This window comes from Pteropus medius, unplaced genomic scaffold (assembly GCF_902729225.1).
Source record: "Pteropus medius unplaced genomic scaffold, Ma_sr-lr_union100, whole genome shotgun sequence".
Classification (NCBI taxonomy): domain Eukaryota; kingdom Metazoa; phylum Chordata; class Mammalia; order Chiroptera; family Pteropodidae; genus Pteropus; species Pteropus medius.
In genome coordinates, this window is record NW_024340692.1 from 4954665 (window position 1) to 4972928 (window position 18264).

Consider the following 18264-nt stretch of genomic DNA (forward strand, 5'->3'; position numbering starts at 1 on the left):
ACAAAGCAGAGGCACTGCATATGTTAGCTGACTCTGGTCCTTCTCTAATAACAGTGATGGGAAATCCAGGCAAAGAATGTGTTGTTTTCACTAATACTGCTCTTTAAATCTCAGCCGATAAAGTGTCAGCTAATGAACCCCTGGGTCCCAGGCTTTCACTGGGGCCTCCTAAAATACACAAAACCAAAATGAAGGCAGGACACCATTAGCACTACATAATTCAAGCAAACAAATGTGTTTACACTGCCTGGCTACTGACCACCTGCCTTCCCATCCTACAAGGCAGGTATCTATATATGGGATGTCCTGTTCACAGCCCTGCAGGCAGTGAGTCTCTTCTTTAAGCCTCTCCATCTGTGAATCTAAAAGACGCTTGGGACCCTGATAGCATGCATCTCCTCTTACTCTGGCTGCTGGTGCTTCTGCCTCTGGGGAGGGCTGCCTGGCCCCTGGATGGCCGCCAGAGTCAGAATTCCGTTTCTCTGGTGCTCCTAGAAAGGAATCGCAGGGAGCTTCCCATGGGCAACCACGAGGAGGCTGAGGAGAAGCCAGATCTGTTTGTTGCGGTGCCACACCTGATAGGTGCCAGTGCTGCAGGGCAAGGCCACAGACAGAGAGAGAAGATGCTGTTCAGGTTTAGCAGATTCTGGAAGAAATCTGAGAGAGAACTGCACCCAACCCAAGACCCTGTCAATGAGCACTTTCCACTTGGGACCCAGGCTCTCACTCAGTCAAAGGATCGGATGCAAATGAAGAAGTCTCCTCTCCAGGAAGAAGCCAAGAAATTCTGGCACCACTTTATGTTCAGAATGAGTCCGGCTTCTCAGGGAGTCATCTTGCCCATAAAAAGCCATGAAGTGCATCAGGAGACCTGTAGGACAGTGCCTTTCAGCCAGGTATCTGTTCCTGGGGGAAAGAGGGGGCAAGGGTTGGCAGGAAGGGGGTGGACAGCTGGGACAGATGGAGAGAAGGGGAAGAGGCTGTCAGCATCCCGTGTCTTGCCTAACTCCCAGACTTGGTCCTTGGGTGTTCATCATAGGATTTGACAAAGTATGATTATACTCCCTAAATTTCTTTCTAAACTTATCATTCATTGTTTCTTGGTATTCAGGAAATGCTGCGAGAACGGTATGGCTGTACTGCCAATATTAGTAATCATTCATATTAATGGCACACAGCTTTGTTTAATGTGGTTTTATTTATTTATTTTTATAAGAGCGTTGGTCTATCCAGAGATATAAATAAGACTGTACCTTCAGTTAGGAGACTGGGGATTTAGAGCCATCACCAGAATTCTCTCTAGAGTATTCTGTACTCTGTACTCTATAAGGATGTGTGTGATCAGGTCAACTTTATCTGCAGATAGGTGGGATACACTGGACTCCTCCTCAAACAATCTCATACACATGTATGTTGGTCTTAATCCCTATATTTCACATGTAATTACTTCATAGGTCTATGAAATATGTTAAGGTTGCCAGGCAAAGTTGCCACATCATTCCTAGTATTACCATAGCAAAAATGCTTTAACTTATTTTCTCGTAAGCTTTTAAAAAATACTCTTGATGTGAAATTACATCTCCCCTTAGTAATACCTATCTCCTAATTCATGTTGTGTTGGTTGATTTGCAGTTATCGTGATTGATTCCGCACTATTAAGATGAAGGGGTATTCTACTATCTTCTTCCTCCAGTCAGTCCTGGCAAGCCTCATGTTCCAAATGTTAAATTAAAATTGAAAAATTGCATCGGGTCCTTAAACATAAAGATAGCGAACCAAAAGCAATGTAGGGTAGACTAAAATTTTACAGTCCAGTAATGCTACCCAATTAAGCAGGCAGTATTATAAGGTAATTGACTGTGCATGGCAGTTAAGCATTCTGCCTGAAAGGGCAAGGATGTGTAACAATGACAAGTCAACTATCAAATAATAATGACCGCTTTGTTGGCCACATGAAATTAGAAAATTGCTCCTAAGAATCATGAAATCAAATTTCCTTTGAAACTATTATTTTACATTCTATTGCTAATTAAATAAAAATTAAGGTGCTTAACTAACATATTTTGAAGGGCATATAAAGCTAGGGGCATGGGGCTATGGGAGAGGCAAAGATGATGTCATGCATGATGACTTGCAGGCTTATGTGTTGCAACTTTGCTCCATGCAACTTCATAGATTTGAATGTGCTATACGCCCTGCAGAATAGGATGGAATTAAACTCATGATGTTCCGATTTTATTTTATGAGCAATTGAACAAACTTATGTTGAAAATCTATTATGCACATGCACTGTGAGGAATCAAAAGGTAAGGCACGTTACTTACATAAGAAGTCAGGCATTAGAATGTTTTCAACTGGCAACACCCAATTAGACAAAATTTCTTAAAGTTGGCATTTAAAAATTAGTGTAAAATATTTTCACATTAATGTAGAGATTTCTTAAAGGCTAATTTATTAATTTACTCAATAAAAGAAATATTTAGTTGAGGTGGTTTTTGCCCTTATAGATACCATCACTTGTATTGCAAAATATCCAAAATTGGAAGGTTTTTGAAACTTTAAATTATTCTCAGACTTACAGTTGATAGCTTCTGCATCATATATGTTAGTGAGATTATGCAAAATAATTTAATGGAGATGTGTTTGCCTTTTAGAGTATCACCCATGAAGACTGTGAGGAAATAGTTGTACAGAACAATCTTTGCTTTGGGAAATGTGGGTCTATTCGTTTTCCTGGAGCTGCACAGCACCCCCATACCTTCTGCTCCCACTGCTCGCCTGCCAAGTTCACCACGATGCACTTGTCACTGAATTGCACTGGCCTTGGCCCTGTGGTCAAGGTGGTGATGCTGGTAGAGGAGTGCCAGTGCAAGGTGAAGACAGAGCACCACGAGCATGGACACCTCCTACAGGCAGGCTCCCAGGCAGAATTTCCTGCCCAGGATCCTTTCACCCCAGGATTCTCAACTTAAAAAGCTATCCCACTATTGCTTTGGAAAAGCAAAACCACAATAGCAAAGTTGCTGATTATTCAGTAGAAGTTTTCAGTGGGTACATATTTTAAGGGAAAGGTGATTTAAAAAGCAGTACGATAGAAAAATGTAAAGAAATTGGTACTGATTTGGTATCTAGTTTTGGCTCTATTGATCAGCTGTAGAGTGTTAACAGTAGTAGAAGCTTTCTCTGCCTCAAGATGTTCATCTATAAACGGAACTTGAACTAAATGATTACTGAAGTCCTTTCCACTACTGATATTCCATAATCTATGGTCATTGAGTTTTTGTAAAAGCCCTGCACCTGAAGAAGGAAGAGAAACTTGACCACAAAAACCAGCTTCTTTAATAATTTGTCAAAGCACCAGCAAATGTATACATACATAAAATTTGTGGAAAGGCCTCCTCATACTTATAGCTGTCATCGCATCTGAGGCAGTTTTATTTGACTTCTATCAGATGATTAAGTAGTTCCATGTAAGGAGTAACTTGTTTGGTTGCTTCCTTATTTTTGATACTCCCCATATAAAGTTCTTAATGTCAGCTTTCTGGCTTTGAAGGAGGAAGATCGATGTTACTTTTAGTGCTTTACGTAGAGAAAAGGAACAATCAATGGTAGCCAAACAAGTACCTATATTATGGAGAAGGAAAAATACATGACCAGTACCAGGTTTAAAGGTCAATCCAGAGACATCAATGAAAGAAACCAAGGAACTCCAGTAGATGTCAAATTAAACGAACTGCAAATGATTTAAAATTGAAACATTTTATAGGTGAAATCCTTTATCCATATATATTTTGGGTTAGGTAGTAAGGTTCTGTGTCTGAATGACTTTTTTTTTGCTATTGTATAAAAACTCTGTATTACAAATTTTATTCTACAAATGTCACAATTGCAAGTTCTGAAAATATTCTGACTATCTTAATGTATTAAATTTTAGTGTATGATGCAATCTGGGAACTGTCATGGCATTCAATTGTCTTATATTTTGTCCTTATTTGTTTTGTCTGTCCCATAATTTAAAGGTACTATCTAGAGATTACCTAACTAGATGCATTTGTGAAATGGATTCAGAGGCTAATGACAACGGCCCAAGTGTTTTTTCTGACACTTCAAACAGCTTTCTGTTAAGGTCCTTCAATCACTGTCTTCTGTAATTACATTTCTCCTTCTGTATTTATTTATATGCATGTGTTGTGCAGAACTGGCTTTCCCGAGCCATGTTTCTTTTTCTATAATCATTCTTTAAAAATTAGTCTTAAAAATTATTTTTATTTTAATTTTCAGTATATACATAAAAAGTATTTCCCAGAATAATGATTATTTTCTAAAAAAAAAAGAAATGAATGTATATTTTAATTCTATCACTCTTTAATCACACTGTCTAACCTGGTGTTCTGAAGAAGCAAATGCATTTATATTTAGTGTATATTTTACAACACATCAATGTAATAAAATATGTGCTACACAGATACGCATGTGGCATTTACATCAATGTGTATTATACTCTTTGGTGGTCAAAGACAACCTAATTGGCCAAGATATGGTCATAAGGATACAACTGTTAAGCATTAATGATATCCCAGCTGGTCAATATATTTTGGTGCCAAAAGCTATTGAGCAGCTGTCTAGTTTGCAATTGCCTAACCCTGATTATGTAAACCTATCTCTGCCAATCCAACTATCCTTCCCTTCCTCACACACTTGCAAATAGATAAAATCCCTTTTATCTATTCTTGCAAATACTCCAGCCCAAGCCTCAATCATCAGCTTTATTCAAAGGCTGGTCTGCCCTTCCTCACAGGTGAATTCAAGATGAAGTAGCTGATAGTGGTATCAGAACTTACATTAAGAGTAATAGCATAAGCCTCACGAATTGCCCATATTCAACCATTTTTACTTACAAAAGAGGCAATTTCCAACGGTTCAGCATAATACATGGAAACGTAAGAAACCAAGTGGGAACACACAAATATTGAATATCTATTGAGTGCTAGATACTGTGCTGGCTCTTTCACATGAATTATACCATTTATGTAATACATAAACATGTAAATTATACATTCCTCACAAAAATCTTAAGAGGTGGGTAAATACCCTACTTTATAGGTAAGGAAAATAAGACTTAAAATGTTTAAGTAACTTGCCTAAGGCCATGTGGAGCATGTTTTCTATTTGTATTAAAATATTTGCTCATTTAGCTCATCAATTTAGGTTGAACACTTTTAGGTCTTTTGACTATAGACTTTAAAGCTAATTCTTTTTACCTCTTGTCTAGCTCTCATATTTGAAGGACACTGAAGTTATCTCTTGGAAGAGAAATCACTCTTAGGTCAGGTTCCTAGCCAAGCATTTCCCTGACTTAGGAGGTGGTCAGAGTAAGCCTCATGAATCTTGATCTCATTTTTCTCCTGATTAAAATAAGGCTGATAATAATTACTTCAAAATTATTGTGATGACCAAGCATAAGTAACAGCACATCAGAAAGCTTTATTTTAGATCCTGTAAAACTATAAGGAGTTAATTCACTCCTCTCCATTCAGATTTACTTTTTTTAAATTTTGTTTTGAGAAATTCAAGAGAGAAAAGCACAAATAACACAACAAATTATCACCACTAGAATATTTAATATTTTCTCACCTTGTGCTTCTTGTTTATTTTTGTTTTTTAAAAATGAACCATTTCACATATAAGTAAAGTCTCCTCTAACCACCGTGTTGTGTCGCATCCCCAAGCCCCTCCCTGACTCCTCAACACCCCCAACCCGAAGATACCTGTTCATAATTCCAATATCCTTTTATATTTTTACAAAGGTGCATACACATCTATAGTATTATTTTTGTGTATATGTTCCTTTATTCGAAAGGTATTTATTTGTTCACTAGCTATGTGCAAGATACAGCTCTAGGTACTGTGACTATAGCAAGGAAACAAGTTAGACAAGCTTTCGCTCCTAGTGGGGGGAGATAAGCAATTTGAAAATCAATCAATTCATTGATCAATCAGCCAAAAAAGAAAAATATCAGATGGTATGAGTTTTTAATTACATGCATGTTATTCTATATGAATTGTTCTACAGTTATTTTTTTCTCCACACAAGATTCTGGCTTGTTTTTACAACAGTTTTAGAGGTTTTTTTTAAAAAATATATATATTTTATCTCTATTCTAGAAACTTGGCATTAAGTATTCCCTACAGAGAGTGATTAACTTAGCTTTGATAATTTATTTTTTAATGTATATAGTCTCTTTACCTGTCAATTTAATCCTAATAGGAATGTCTTGTATCTTCTGAATTTTTACAGAGACTTTGTTCTACACAAGACACTGTGCTGAGAACTCTGGGATAGTCAAAGGTAAATAAGACATTTTCCATCATGCTGGAGCTTACAATTTGGTAGCAGAGATAATATATGCAAATTATAAATCAATAATGATAGTACTAATAAAAGCCAATAATTATTGAGCCCTTACTATATGTTCAAGTACTTTATATTTCTCATCTTTTAGAAATTAACATTTTATAACCATCTTTTTGACAAGGAGTGTGAGTCAGAGAACTTCATTCTTTAAGTCCACAAATATTTATGATTGTAGTGATTCTGGTCACTGTGCTGGGTATAAAGAATATAAATAAAAGAATACATGATTATCTGAATGTAATTCCCAGACTTAAGAAGTTTACCATCCAAGAACAAGTAACTAAAAGTATTTGCCTCTATAATGCTACAATTATGATTCCCCCTATCATAACCCCAAGCCCAAACTCAAACACTGCTTTTCCAGTGAAGCCTTCTTTTTCTCCCAGACAAGGTCAGGTTCACTTCTTATATGATTTCATGGTGCTTTATACCTTCATTTTGTAGCTCTCATCTCAGTTTATAATTATACCTTTATTTGTATCATTATTAGTCAAATCATAAACTCCATGAGAGCAGGGGTCATACTGCAGTTCTTTCAACATTGTAATCAATGCCTAGGAAATGTCCAGCACATAGTAGGTACTCAAGAAATATTTTTTGTCTGCATAAAAGAAACAATATCATAAGCATTATGTTGAAGGTATATCATATGTTAGGCATTGTTTCAAGAACTTTATCTACATCATTTCATCTAACCCCCATGAAATCCTATGAGGTAGGGAGTACTGTATTAATTTACTGATGAAGATGCTGAAGCTCATATAAATTAAATAACCTTCCCATAGTACCACTTCTGGAGAGTAGCAGAAGCTGAATGACTCCAAAGTCCCAGATCTTTCCTACTATGCTGCACTGCCTCAAGATTTTAAAAATAAGAATATATAAAAGAAATATATATTTATACACACATATGCATACATACATATGCATGCATACACACACACACACACACACACACACACACAATCAGGGTTAAACACCTGATGCCTTCACTAGTCTATTCCTTCTCTGACTCCCATAAACCATTATCCGTTCCTGTCATATGTCACTTATATCAATAAGGATGCTTTCAGCTCAAGTACCAGAAAACACAACTTGGAATACATTAAGTTGTAGGGGAATTTATTATTCTTTAATATTATTATTTTAGTGAAAATATTCTTTTCACTAAAAAGAAGTCTGGGAAGCAGCTAGTTCCTTAGTTGGTCAAGTCAGAAGTTCTACTATTCCATCAAAGACTTGGGTTTTTTTTCATCTTTCTGTTCAGTCACTTTCAGTGTGTCCTCCACCAGCTTAAACTCCTCTCAGTCAGAACATGGCTGCTACAGTTCCAGACATCATGTTTTACCTTACGCACATCAATTTCCGAAGTGGAAAAAAATGAATTCTCTCCCACTTACATCCTTATAAAGAGCTGAATAAAATCAATTACACTGAGGATAAATAATGGAACAAACTCTTTGCCTTGACAGCAAGGAATAAAGAGAGAAATAGCTATTGAGTAGGCAAGCATAATGTGTGCCACAACCGTTGCCACTTTTTAACTTATGTTATCATTATTTATTTACCTATTTTATATTTCTTTCTAGACTGTAAACTCCTTTAATAGCAAGTCCTGCATATTAAACATTTTTTTATCCCGTTCCTTTTAATTTAATGTTTTATGTTTAATATAGTATATTATTTTAATATTATTAAATACATAAAATATATTTTATATATTGTATTATATTATTTGTATGTTTGCATATTTTATATATTGTATTATTTGTATATTTGCATATATACATTAACATGGACATATACATAAAATGTATAATTTTAATGTTTTATCAGGGATCAATGCTCAGTACATGCAAGCTAAATGAATGAATTTTTGGAGCTGCTCTAGGAAGGATAGGTAGTGTACATAGTGTAGGGAATTTTGAATAGCAGCTAACTAACAGCTTTTAAGAATGTATTTGGCAGGCAATCAAGAATTTTTGAAGGTTTTCGAGCAGAGTAGGCTAGTATGGGCTTATAACAGTTGCTTCAGAGGGGCTTACGAACTCCTTGAAATGTGAGTAAGTGGCATGAGTATGGGCATACTTCAGGGGAGAAGGTCCAGAATTTTCACGTTCTTCTAAAAGATTTCCATGAGTCAAAAATCCTAATCGTGGGTATGATATATTAGAATGAAGAGAAAGCCTGGAGGCCAGAATTGTTGGAAGAGACCTTGGAAATCATGTGCTCAAACCTTTTCTGACTGGGACTCAGGAAAATCAGGTTTCCATTTTAGGGACAAAGGATGAATTTAAAATAGACATCAGTAGATCCTCTTTACCTTGTTTAATCTAATGTTCACATTCAGGATCTGGCAGTGGTGAAACGGGTGAGTAATAACACCCTAAGCAAAGAAACGGACTTTCCTGTCATACTAGTTCTCCAAAGCCAGGCCCCACTTATCCACCCACACTTCCAGGAGAGAGCTCAGATTTTCATTTCATGGCCTGCTCATTTCTTATTCTGTTTTGTTCTCTCTCCTTTCCTCCAAGAGAAACAATCACCAGTGACCCACCTGTGGGTGGGGACTTGGTTAATATTTTTCAAAGAAATTATCACAACTTCCTCTTGTCTACCAGCTAAAGGAAACACACCTATTTCTGTCCAATACCCAAAGAACAAGAATTTCCAGTAAGTACTTTTTTCTAAGTCATACTTCTATTACTAAAAACAAACAAAAAAACAAAAACCAAAACCCAAAACAAAAACAAACAAACAAAAAACCCCTATATCCAGCCTAAACCTCAGGCAAGAAATAGGTGAAAATATAAATGGATAGATAGATTTGATGATCTTATACCAGCTCAACTAAGACACTAAAAGATTGCCCCCTACAGAACCTGGGATCCAGGGAATCTCCTAGTGTCTTTGAACACGAAACAAACAAACAAACAAACAACAACAACAACAAACTAGAGTACTTCAGGGCCCCAAGAACACAATGAGAACCTATAATTGAAGGAGCTCCCAAATGTGCAGACATTACAAAGAGAGACTATGCCCCCATTTCCCTGCTTGTCTGCTAAGGAAATTATGAGTCCAGGCAGAGCTCTAAAAGAAAATTGAAAGCAGGTGGAATTTTCTTTGGTATCTACTTTTCTTTCTTTCTACCTATGATCTTAACCCCGAGCTCCCTTCCCTCTCTCACCTTCATTTCAGGATAATCAAATTATCGATAATTGCCCAGAGCTTCTAATTCCTGTCTACTGATCTATCGGGTCCATCAATGTATTCATCCAATTAACATCTATTTAGAACTTATTAAGCTTTAGGCATTGTGCTTCGGGCATTTCCTATTGGGGTATCGAGATGGCTGTGACAAATTTTGCCAATGTGGAGACATAATTTGTCTGGCTGAAAAGTTCGGGTTTCATTCTACAGGTGACTGCTTCTTAACCTAAAATTACCTATGACCTTTTAAAATATAGAAATTCTGTTCCAATGGGTGGAGTTAGGGGTAGAGGACAGCAGGCAATAATCAATATACTTTTAAAACTCCACAGGTGATTTTGCCACCAGGCCAGACAGTGAGGAGGTGGGAGTCACTGAAGAATTCTGGTCACAGGAATTCTGAACACTTGCTAAGATTTCATCTAGAAGGAGAAGGTCATGCTGTGCTCTCAGCTCTTCTTAATCTTCCTGTTGTTCTTCACCAAAAGTCTCTTCTAAGTTCTTCAAATTTCATTTTTGTGCAATTCATGAGTAACATTACTCTTGCCCAGTTAAAGAAATTGCAAAGGTGGTTTTCTTTTCTTTTCTTTTTTTTTTTGCCCAGAGGAAATAGAGGTGTTTAATTGAGTTGATTTTTCTTCCCAGATAAGTTGCTTTTTAAATTATATACCTATTACACTTATTTCTCCATTAACATTTAACACTATAATTCAATAACTCTCAAATATTAGTGTTCCTAAAACTTATTTTGGGTGCTCATAGCAATACTTTTTTGGTTCCACATCCAGGATATCTGATTTACTGGGTTTGAGATAAGCTCAGGTATCTTCATTTTTCTACTTTTTCATTATGAAGATTTTCAAAAATACAAAAAAAAAAAGTTGAAAAAAAATAGCACCAATAATACTTCTACAGCTGCCACTTTAATTCAACAATTGTTGACATTTTTCTATATTTTCTTTATTTCTGTTTGCATGAATGTATGTATTTGTATTTGCTACATTATTTTATATTGTTGCACCATTTGAAAGTAAATTACAGATGTCATGATGCTTCCCCCTTAATACTCCAGCATGCATCGCCTAAGAATGAGGATAGTCTCCTACATAATAAGGATAATGAGATCATCGTTACGCTTAAGAAAATTAACAGTATTTCCAAAATGTTATCTAGTCATTTGCATTTTAATGAATACCTTCTGGATCTAAGTCTTTTTCTCAAGTTTGAGAGTAGAAGTTTCAGACATTATGGTGGGCTAACAGAGGAGACCTTTGGAGATTAAGCAGGACTGATGGAACAACCCAAATAAGTCTAGAGTTAGCTTGGATAAATTTCACAAATCGAGGCAGACAAATCTTGCCAGAATGTATATTCCGTTTGACACAGTCTAAGAGAAGCCAGACAGGTCATACAGCTCCTAGGATGCACTCCCAGCACACTAGTTTTAACTATAGGAAAGCTGAAATGTTCTTTCCTGCCCTGGGAAACTTCAAAGAAAATCCTCCTGCCCTCATTTTTACAGTAGAAAGTTGATTGGTGAGTGTACAAAAAGGCATCTAAAGCACTAACTACATACCTGGTTTAAAGATAAGATTCGCTTCAGTGGAAGTGATCAGTTGAATGATTCCCTGCCGTCATTAAATAGTTAAAATTGTGGCCTAGAGTCATTTCTTACAGCTTCGGGGAGCTGTAAAAAATAGAGATCATGGGAGTTGTAGTGTGACATTTCTGCACACTCTCTAATACTGTTTCCATAAAATAGCATCAGCTGCTGGTGCACATGGTATACTTTTAACATGCTCTTTTAATATTTATAGTGTGCCTATAAAAGACTTCACAATGACAGTTGGTGATTCCCATGGTATTTAATGCATGACAGCACAACTGTGATCAGATTGCTTCAGAAAAGAGTCTCTGAGAATGCTGTTTTTCAGAAATCCAGGCCCGGGGATGATTCCTGGGGGCAGGATTTTTTAAACCTAAGGTTGACTCCATTTCATTGCCTACATGGTTCGGAAAGGTCCTTTCTCCAGGTTCTTCCCACTCAACAAAAATGGAATAGGAAAAGGTCCAGTGAATAAGGAGGTTGCTTGCAAGAACAAGTATGAGCTTGGGAGTGACTTTTTGTGTTTCTAATGCAGTTTCGGTGAAAGTTACTCCTTGACTAAGAGAGCAAAGGACAAAAATATCAGCAGAAATGATGTTTCTCCCTCTCTCTCTCTCTCTCTCTCTCTCTCTCTCTGTGTGTGTGTGTGTGTGTATTTATTATTGTGTGTGTGTGTGTGTGTGTGTGTGTGTATGTGTATCTATGAGTCTGGCTGCTATCCAAAGCAGCACAAGTATTTATTAAACCCAAGACGTGGTCAGCACACTTTAAGAGGTTGGTCAGTCTTTCACCATTGCTTCCACTGAATTCTTTAATTATGTGTTTGCTTGCCTTGTGCTATTCTCTACCATGACACTGAGCTCACGTTGCCTATGGAATTCTCTCAAACATCTCTACTTACTGTTGTAACCCATGTCAACCACATTTTCACCAGCTAAGTCTAAAGCTTCCTGCTGTGGCACTGTGGGGTGTCAAAAGGTAAAATGTTAGATGGCCTAAATGTTTTCATTTACTTAATGTAGATACAATGAACCCAAAGCAAATCTGCTGAGTTTGTACATTTGGAAAATAACGAAAGTTAATTCTCCAAAGTGTTTTAGAGTCCTAAGTTACAGCACAAAGTACTATTTTATTACCTCTGGCACAAAGTACTATTTTATTACCTCTGGCACCTGCATTTTCCTTGAAAGATCCAGATTATTTTATTCTCCTAGTCAATATTATCTCAACATGAGCCATGTGGGCTGTCTCCTTCAACCTCTTCATCTCCTTTCCTGGTGCTGAGCAATTCCCTCTCTCCTTTCCCCTTCTGAGAGTTTAGCACTGCCTGTTCTTATGTCTACACAGAGATAGAAACCATTGAACTTTAAATCTCAGCTTTCCTCCTCTCCTCTTCAAAATCTTCCGCTTGGTCACTCTCTGGCTCTTCTTTTGCTTCTGACTTTGAGAATCAACTGTTTCTTTTTTCTACCCAAGATAACCCTTCAATTTGCACCCTTGGTTCTACCAGTGCTCCTGCCTCACACTTTGTTTAAGGTCCCAATTTTAACTTGTCTTCCTTTTCTCTTTTTATGATCTTGTCTTGGTGACGAACTCTGGTTTTCCCCATTTCTCTTTGCTATTTTCATTATAATAGAATCTCTCAATGAAAATCTCACTCAATCTCCTTCATGCAAAGAGGTTGGCATCATCAAAATTGCCCTAGTTTTAATATGTTCTTTACATTGAACCAGAATGTTTTATCATTTTTCTAGACCCATTTTACTTCTTTCTTGGAACTCTGTTAATCCCACTTCTTAAATTAAGCCATCTTCTAAAAATACTACACACAAAAGTAGTTTTTAAAAGTACTTGTTCCTTCTGTCTTCTACCTTGACCCACATTTCTCCAAAGGATGAGTGATCAGGGTAACCTGCCCCAAACATCACTTCTTCCCAAGATTAGTGGCAGGGCTTCTTTTTCTCTTTCCATGTCATTCTTTCCATTCCAAACACATTTTAACTCTTCAGAGTCCTAAACTATAAACTCATCTGATGATTCAGTGGGATACAGTTCTTCACTAGCACTTAACCAACTGTATGAATCTCAGGTTCATCTCGATTTAACTTAATAGAAATCTCTCTAGCAAACATCAGGCAACTCTAAAAAGTTAATGCAAAACCACGTGGCTTCACTAACAGGTTCCAATTTAGGATATTAATAACTTTTTCAAATGCTCACCACTATGACTCTCGATGATGCCCCTGCCCTCACTAATGGTCTTTCCAGATTAGATCACCCCAGTCCAAAAGCTTAATGGCTCCTCATTGGAAAAAGCATTTTATTTGAAGTTCATCACGATCTGACTGTTCTATCATTTTGTTGTACTCTGTTAAACTGTTGTACTTTCATGCCTCCTTTGCTTACACTTTCCTTCATCCTGGAAGGATACTTTGTCCCAATCAAAATTCTATCTTCACTTACCTGATGCAAGAACTTTTTCCATGAAGCCACTCCTAAATCACCTTGCTGACACGACTAGCTACTTTGTCAGCACTCTCATTGCATTTTGCTTGTAACAAACTGTCTGGCATTACTTTTGTTCTGTCTCCTAAGCACACAGTAGTTTTTTTAGAATTATCCTTGATATGTTTTTTAAAAAGTTTATTTTACCTACTCTCTGTGTCCTAAGGCAAGTTCTTAACCTGATGTTCATGACTTCATTGTGGTCCTCTGATCACCTCTGAGGTGTGGGAAGGTGGAGCAGCTTGTGAAACTTTATGTGTAAATATATTTGTACATGTTTATGTAATTGTGTATGCTTGTGCTTTGTTAAGAAGAGGGTCCACAACTTTCATCAGGTGCTAAAAGCTATGTGTAACCCAAAAGAGGTTAAGAACAACCATTAGAATATTAGACTGTTGTGGAATGGGCACTCTGCCACTCAACAGATGGGGGAGATGACTATAAGCAACCAAGAAATCATGAATGTGCATCAAAAGTGGGTGCTTAGGGCATGGTACCCAGCTGGGCAGGTGGAGAATGCCATTCACCCAAAGCTGCCAAGGGCTATTAGCCAGTACTGATTAAACTCTGGACTGCATTTGCACTGACTTTTGGAAATTGCAGGAAAATCCAGTCCTTCCCAGTCACAGCACAGAAGCACAATAGTTGGCTGAGCTTATCCACATAAATGACCTGACTGTGCCTTTGTTGAGAAGCTAAGTTGGCAGTGGCAGCAATGCTACTTGTCCTTGTCTATTTTTTCAATTCCCAGATAAATATTAGTTCGATTAATAATCATATGTCCATCAGTCACAGGCACCATGAAATAGACTAGAATTTTGGAGGGAAAAAATAAGAAAATAGGAAATAGGAAATAGGAAAGCTCCCTAAAATATTACATGATGCCATATCTCTTACTCTCTCATTAAGACACAGGTATCTAGGTATATAGATTACAAGACAACATAGTTATGTCTACCATGAGTGATAGGGACTAGATAATTTGACTTTCAGTGTAAGGGATAGAGAGACCCTTGATTATACTTCTTAACTGCTCATGCTAAAAGGGCTCCTGATTTTGAGAATGTTTCTCCTGCTCCTTCTCCTTTTCCATGGCTTTTAAAGAAAATTCTCTGTGGTATTGGTTTGGCTGAAAAGAGACAAATTAACTCACGAAAAAGAGGCATGAAATATATATATATATATACTTACAATTGTCATGTACATTATGTGCCCATTCACTAATTCTCATTTAGGTGCTCGTTGAGATCATTTGCCACAAGTTATTCTGTCACAAGGGCATTCTAAGAGAGCAACATTCTCCCAAATATAAGAGGTAAAAATCCACATTTCTTCTTCCCCTAAAGAGACTTGTCATCTGATTATTTATTTCTTTTCAAACAAACCAAGTTGCAAAAATCCTTCTACATATAATGCATTATGAAAATCAGATACTTCTTCCAGAAGCAGTTGTTATAGCCTTCCAACTAGCTAGCTACACATGAATAGAGAAGCACATTTCTTAGTCTGAAAGGCAATAAAACTTATGTAGAGCCAAATTAATCCCTACCATTGAGTTCCTTTGGGGGTAAGAGAAAATATTCTAGGTCAGTAATTCTAAAACTCAAGTGTGCATTAGAATCACTTGGAAGGCTTGTTAAAACACAGGTTGCTGAATTTCACCCCTAAAGTTTCTAATACAGTAGATCTCGGGTGGAGTTGGAGAATATGAAACTTCTCACAAGTTCCCATGTGATGTTGATGCTGCTGGTGTGCGGACCATGCTTTGATAAAACTAAGTCTCTAAGGTCCCAAGGTGTTTGTAATCAAGTCAGAAACTAAAACATAACACATTTAAAAATACCTAGCAATACAAGGTAACATTAGGGCCCAAAATACACTACAATGTTTATGAGAAAGAACTCTAGGCTGGCAGGATTTGAGCTGACTCCCAAGTTTTAGAATTAAGTTCATGAGAGTGTAAGATGGATAGAATTAAGTTCATGAGAGTGTAAGATGGATGCCATTCCAGATGGATTTATGAACCAAGTTAGTAGTTAGAGATAAGACTGGAGTTGTAAGCAGGGACCAGTTTGTGGATGGCTTTCAATGACATCTTATAAGGAGTTCAGATTTTATACAGCAGGTAATATTTCTTCCACCCACACATTATCTCCTCCTGTGACATGCAGGCATAAAGATTCACCTCCAGATTATTGCAAACATTTTAACCTTTCCAAAGTACTATTCAGCTGAGGAGAGGGCAAGAGGGGAGTTTTTAGTTTATCTCTGGTTGTTTGATAAGTTAGAGTGGAAGATGGATTATTTGCAACGTTGAGTCAACTTAGTTACCCAAGGGTTGCAGGATGGGAAAGCCTGCAACTTTTTTACGTCTCCTGAAATACTAAGTAAAACTTGTTTGGGTATGAATTTAGGTTGCTGACAGAAATAGGAAAAATCTTGGATGGCTGGGACGACTTTGGCTTTCTCTCATAGAGGGTCTAAAGTGGGCAAGACCATGCACTAGAGGTGCTTTTCAATCTTTAAGGTGCACACGTTGGAATCACCTGAAGCTCTTGTTAAAATGCTGATTCAGCAGGCCCGAGACTGTGCATTTCTAACAAGTTCCCAGAGGATGCTGATGCTGCGGGCTGCACTTTTACGGAAGGCACCAGGAGACATCCAGAACGCCTTTTGGAGAGAGAGGCCGGATGACCATCTCCCCTTGAGAAAAGAGGATAATGCGATCCTTAAAGGAAGGCCCCTCACCTGGACCGTCGGAGAGGGGAAAGATGAATGTGGGGACAGAGACAAGGACAGCGGGCTTGAGCAGAGCTCGCAAGGCCAAGGCACCCAGGTGCGTCAGGCACGAGTGTCCCATTGATGGCGGTCCGGTAGGCACGCGGCCTGAGTCCGCCGCACGTCTCCTCCCGCCCGCGCCGCGGTTTCCGGTATTTTGGCCTTCGGCGGTTCCCATTGTGGCTCCCCGGCGCGAAACGGAGCCGGCGACAGCGGCTGCCAACTACTGCACATTGCGGGCAGGCGAATACATACCCCGCCGGCCCAGCCACTCGGACTCCCGGAAGCGGAAAAGGAGCGCGGCCCGGCCTGGGCGACGGCGGCACTGGAGGAGGCGGAGGAGGAGGAGGGGGAAGAGCCGCTGGCGGCCGCGAGACCAACGGCGGCGAGAGGAGAGCCAGCCAGTGCCGGTGAGTGTGTGCGGGCGCCGGGGCCACCCGGCCGCCCCGCGTCCCCGCCCGCCGCCCCCCGCGCCCGCTGCCCTCACCTGCAGCGCTCCCGCCCCGCGCCCTGGCCCCTCTCCGCTCCTGCCCTCCTCCCGCTTGGGATCCCCCCGCTCTTCTCGGTGCCCGGCTGGTCCCTGGCCTGGCCTAGCCAAGAGCATCTTCAGCCAAAGCTGCAGCCTCCCGCCAGCGGCCCCTCCCGTTAACTGGTGGTGGGTGGGTTCCTGCTCTAGTCGAAATGATTTTGGTAGATTTTCGTGTTTTTGTTTTTGTTTTTTTAATTTATTAATCTGTGCCCCGAGTTTCTCGTCTGTGAACTACTGTTTCCCTCTCTATACCCCTTGGAGTCTTGCGCAGCGATTTCGGATTTATGCTACCCCAGCCTTTCATTCATTTCCAGATCGCTGGTATGGGGCTGCAGAAAATGAGCAGGAGGAGAAATAGTTTACTTCTTTATTGACCTTCTGCCTTCCTCCTTCAGATCCAAGAGTGATTTTGAGAAAATGGCTTATGGATGGGCAGCAGTTTGCACTTGTTACCATTTACTGTAATAGAATTTTAACTGGAGAGTCCATTTAAAGTTGTGGTCTTTCTCAAGCTGTATTTGGGTCACGTTTTATGATTCCTTGTGAGTCAGTGGAAGATGTCTGTATCTCTAGGGCTGAGAGAACCTGACCGGTTATTACTTGAAAAATACTGCAATATAGCAGCCCATAAAAGTACAGAGGGGAAACAAAATCAAGGTCATTGTGGGTGGTTCATAAATCATAGTGTAAAGTTACATACAGTCTGAAATAAAGAGGACTGAGGATAGTTAAGGGCAAGTTAAAAAGATGTGTCAAATGGATCCTCAGCCTAGTATGCTAATATGTGTACTTTAAAAAATTAACTACCTACCTCATGGTGGTAATAATAATAATAACAGTAATAATAACCATAGTGTAGTATGTGCCTTCCCTGGACAAAAATGCATTGGCGTAGTAACTTGTTTAAACCTTTCTAAATCTTTAGATTTTATTTATTTTAAAGATGAAATCAGATAGGTGTTTTATTTGCATTAGATTGTGCTTTGTGTCTTAATAGCTAAAAGAGTTTTGAAGAATAGATGAGGTGAGAAATCAGTCAAAAGAACCAAATGAGATTTGGTGTTGTGGAAAGAGAAACTAGATTTTAGTACCGTTGCTGTCACCGTCTAGCTGTGGGATCATGAGTAGGTCAGTGACCAATGCCTTTTTTTCATCTATACAATTAGGGAGTCAGACTAAATTCTGTAAGGTTTATGCACTTTTCCATGCTTACCTGGC

At 38.6% G+C, this 18264-nt stretch overlaps 2 protein-coding genes across 12 annotated transcripts in view; both read left to right on the forward strand.

The window, feature by feature from the left end:
- CER1 (cerberus 1, DAN family BMP antagonist) lies at positions 1 to 3724 on the forward strand. Its single transcript, XM_039875600.1, has 2 exons — positions 1 to 896; positions 2655 to 3724. The coding sequence occupies exons 1-2, from the start codon at positions 390 to 392 to the stop codon at positions 2970 to 2972; spliced, it is 825 nt and encodes a 274-aa protein (XP_039731534.1). The 5' UTR covers positions 1 to 389; the 3' UTR covers positions 2973 to 3724.
- A 13047-nt stretch (positions 3725 to 16771) lies between these two features.
- Positions 16772 to 18264, forward strand: part of ZDHHC21 (zDHHC palmitoyltransferase 21) — a 63551-nt gene continuing 62058 nt past the window's right edge. For 3 of the 11 annotated variants that reach the window (XM_039875890.1, XM_039876041.1, XM_039876115.1), the window contains exon 1: positions 16774 to 16927. The gene's annotated coding sequence lies outside the window, so the exon portion shown is untranslated. Of the gene's footprint in view, positions 16928 to 18264 lie in introns of all 11 variants that reach the window. The other 8 variants (XM_039875964.1, XM_039875759.1, XM_039875812.1 and 5 more) reach the window with 4 other exon arrangements.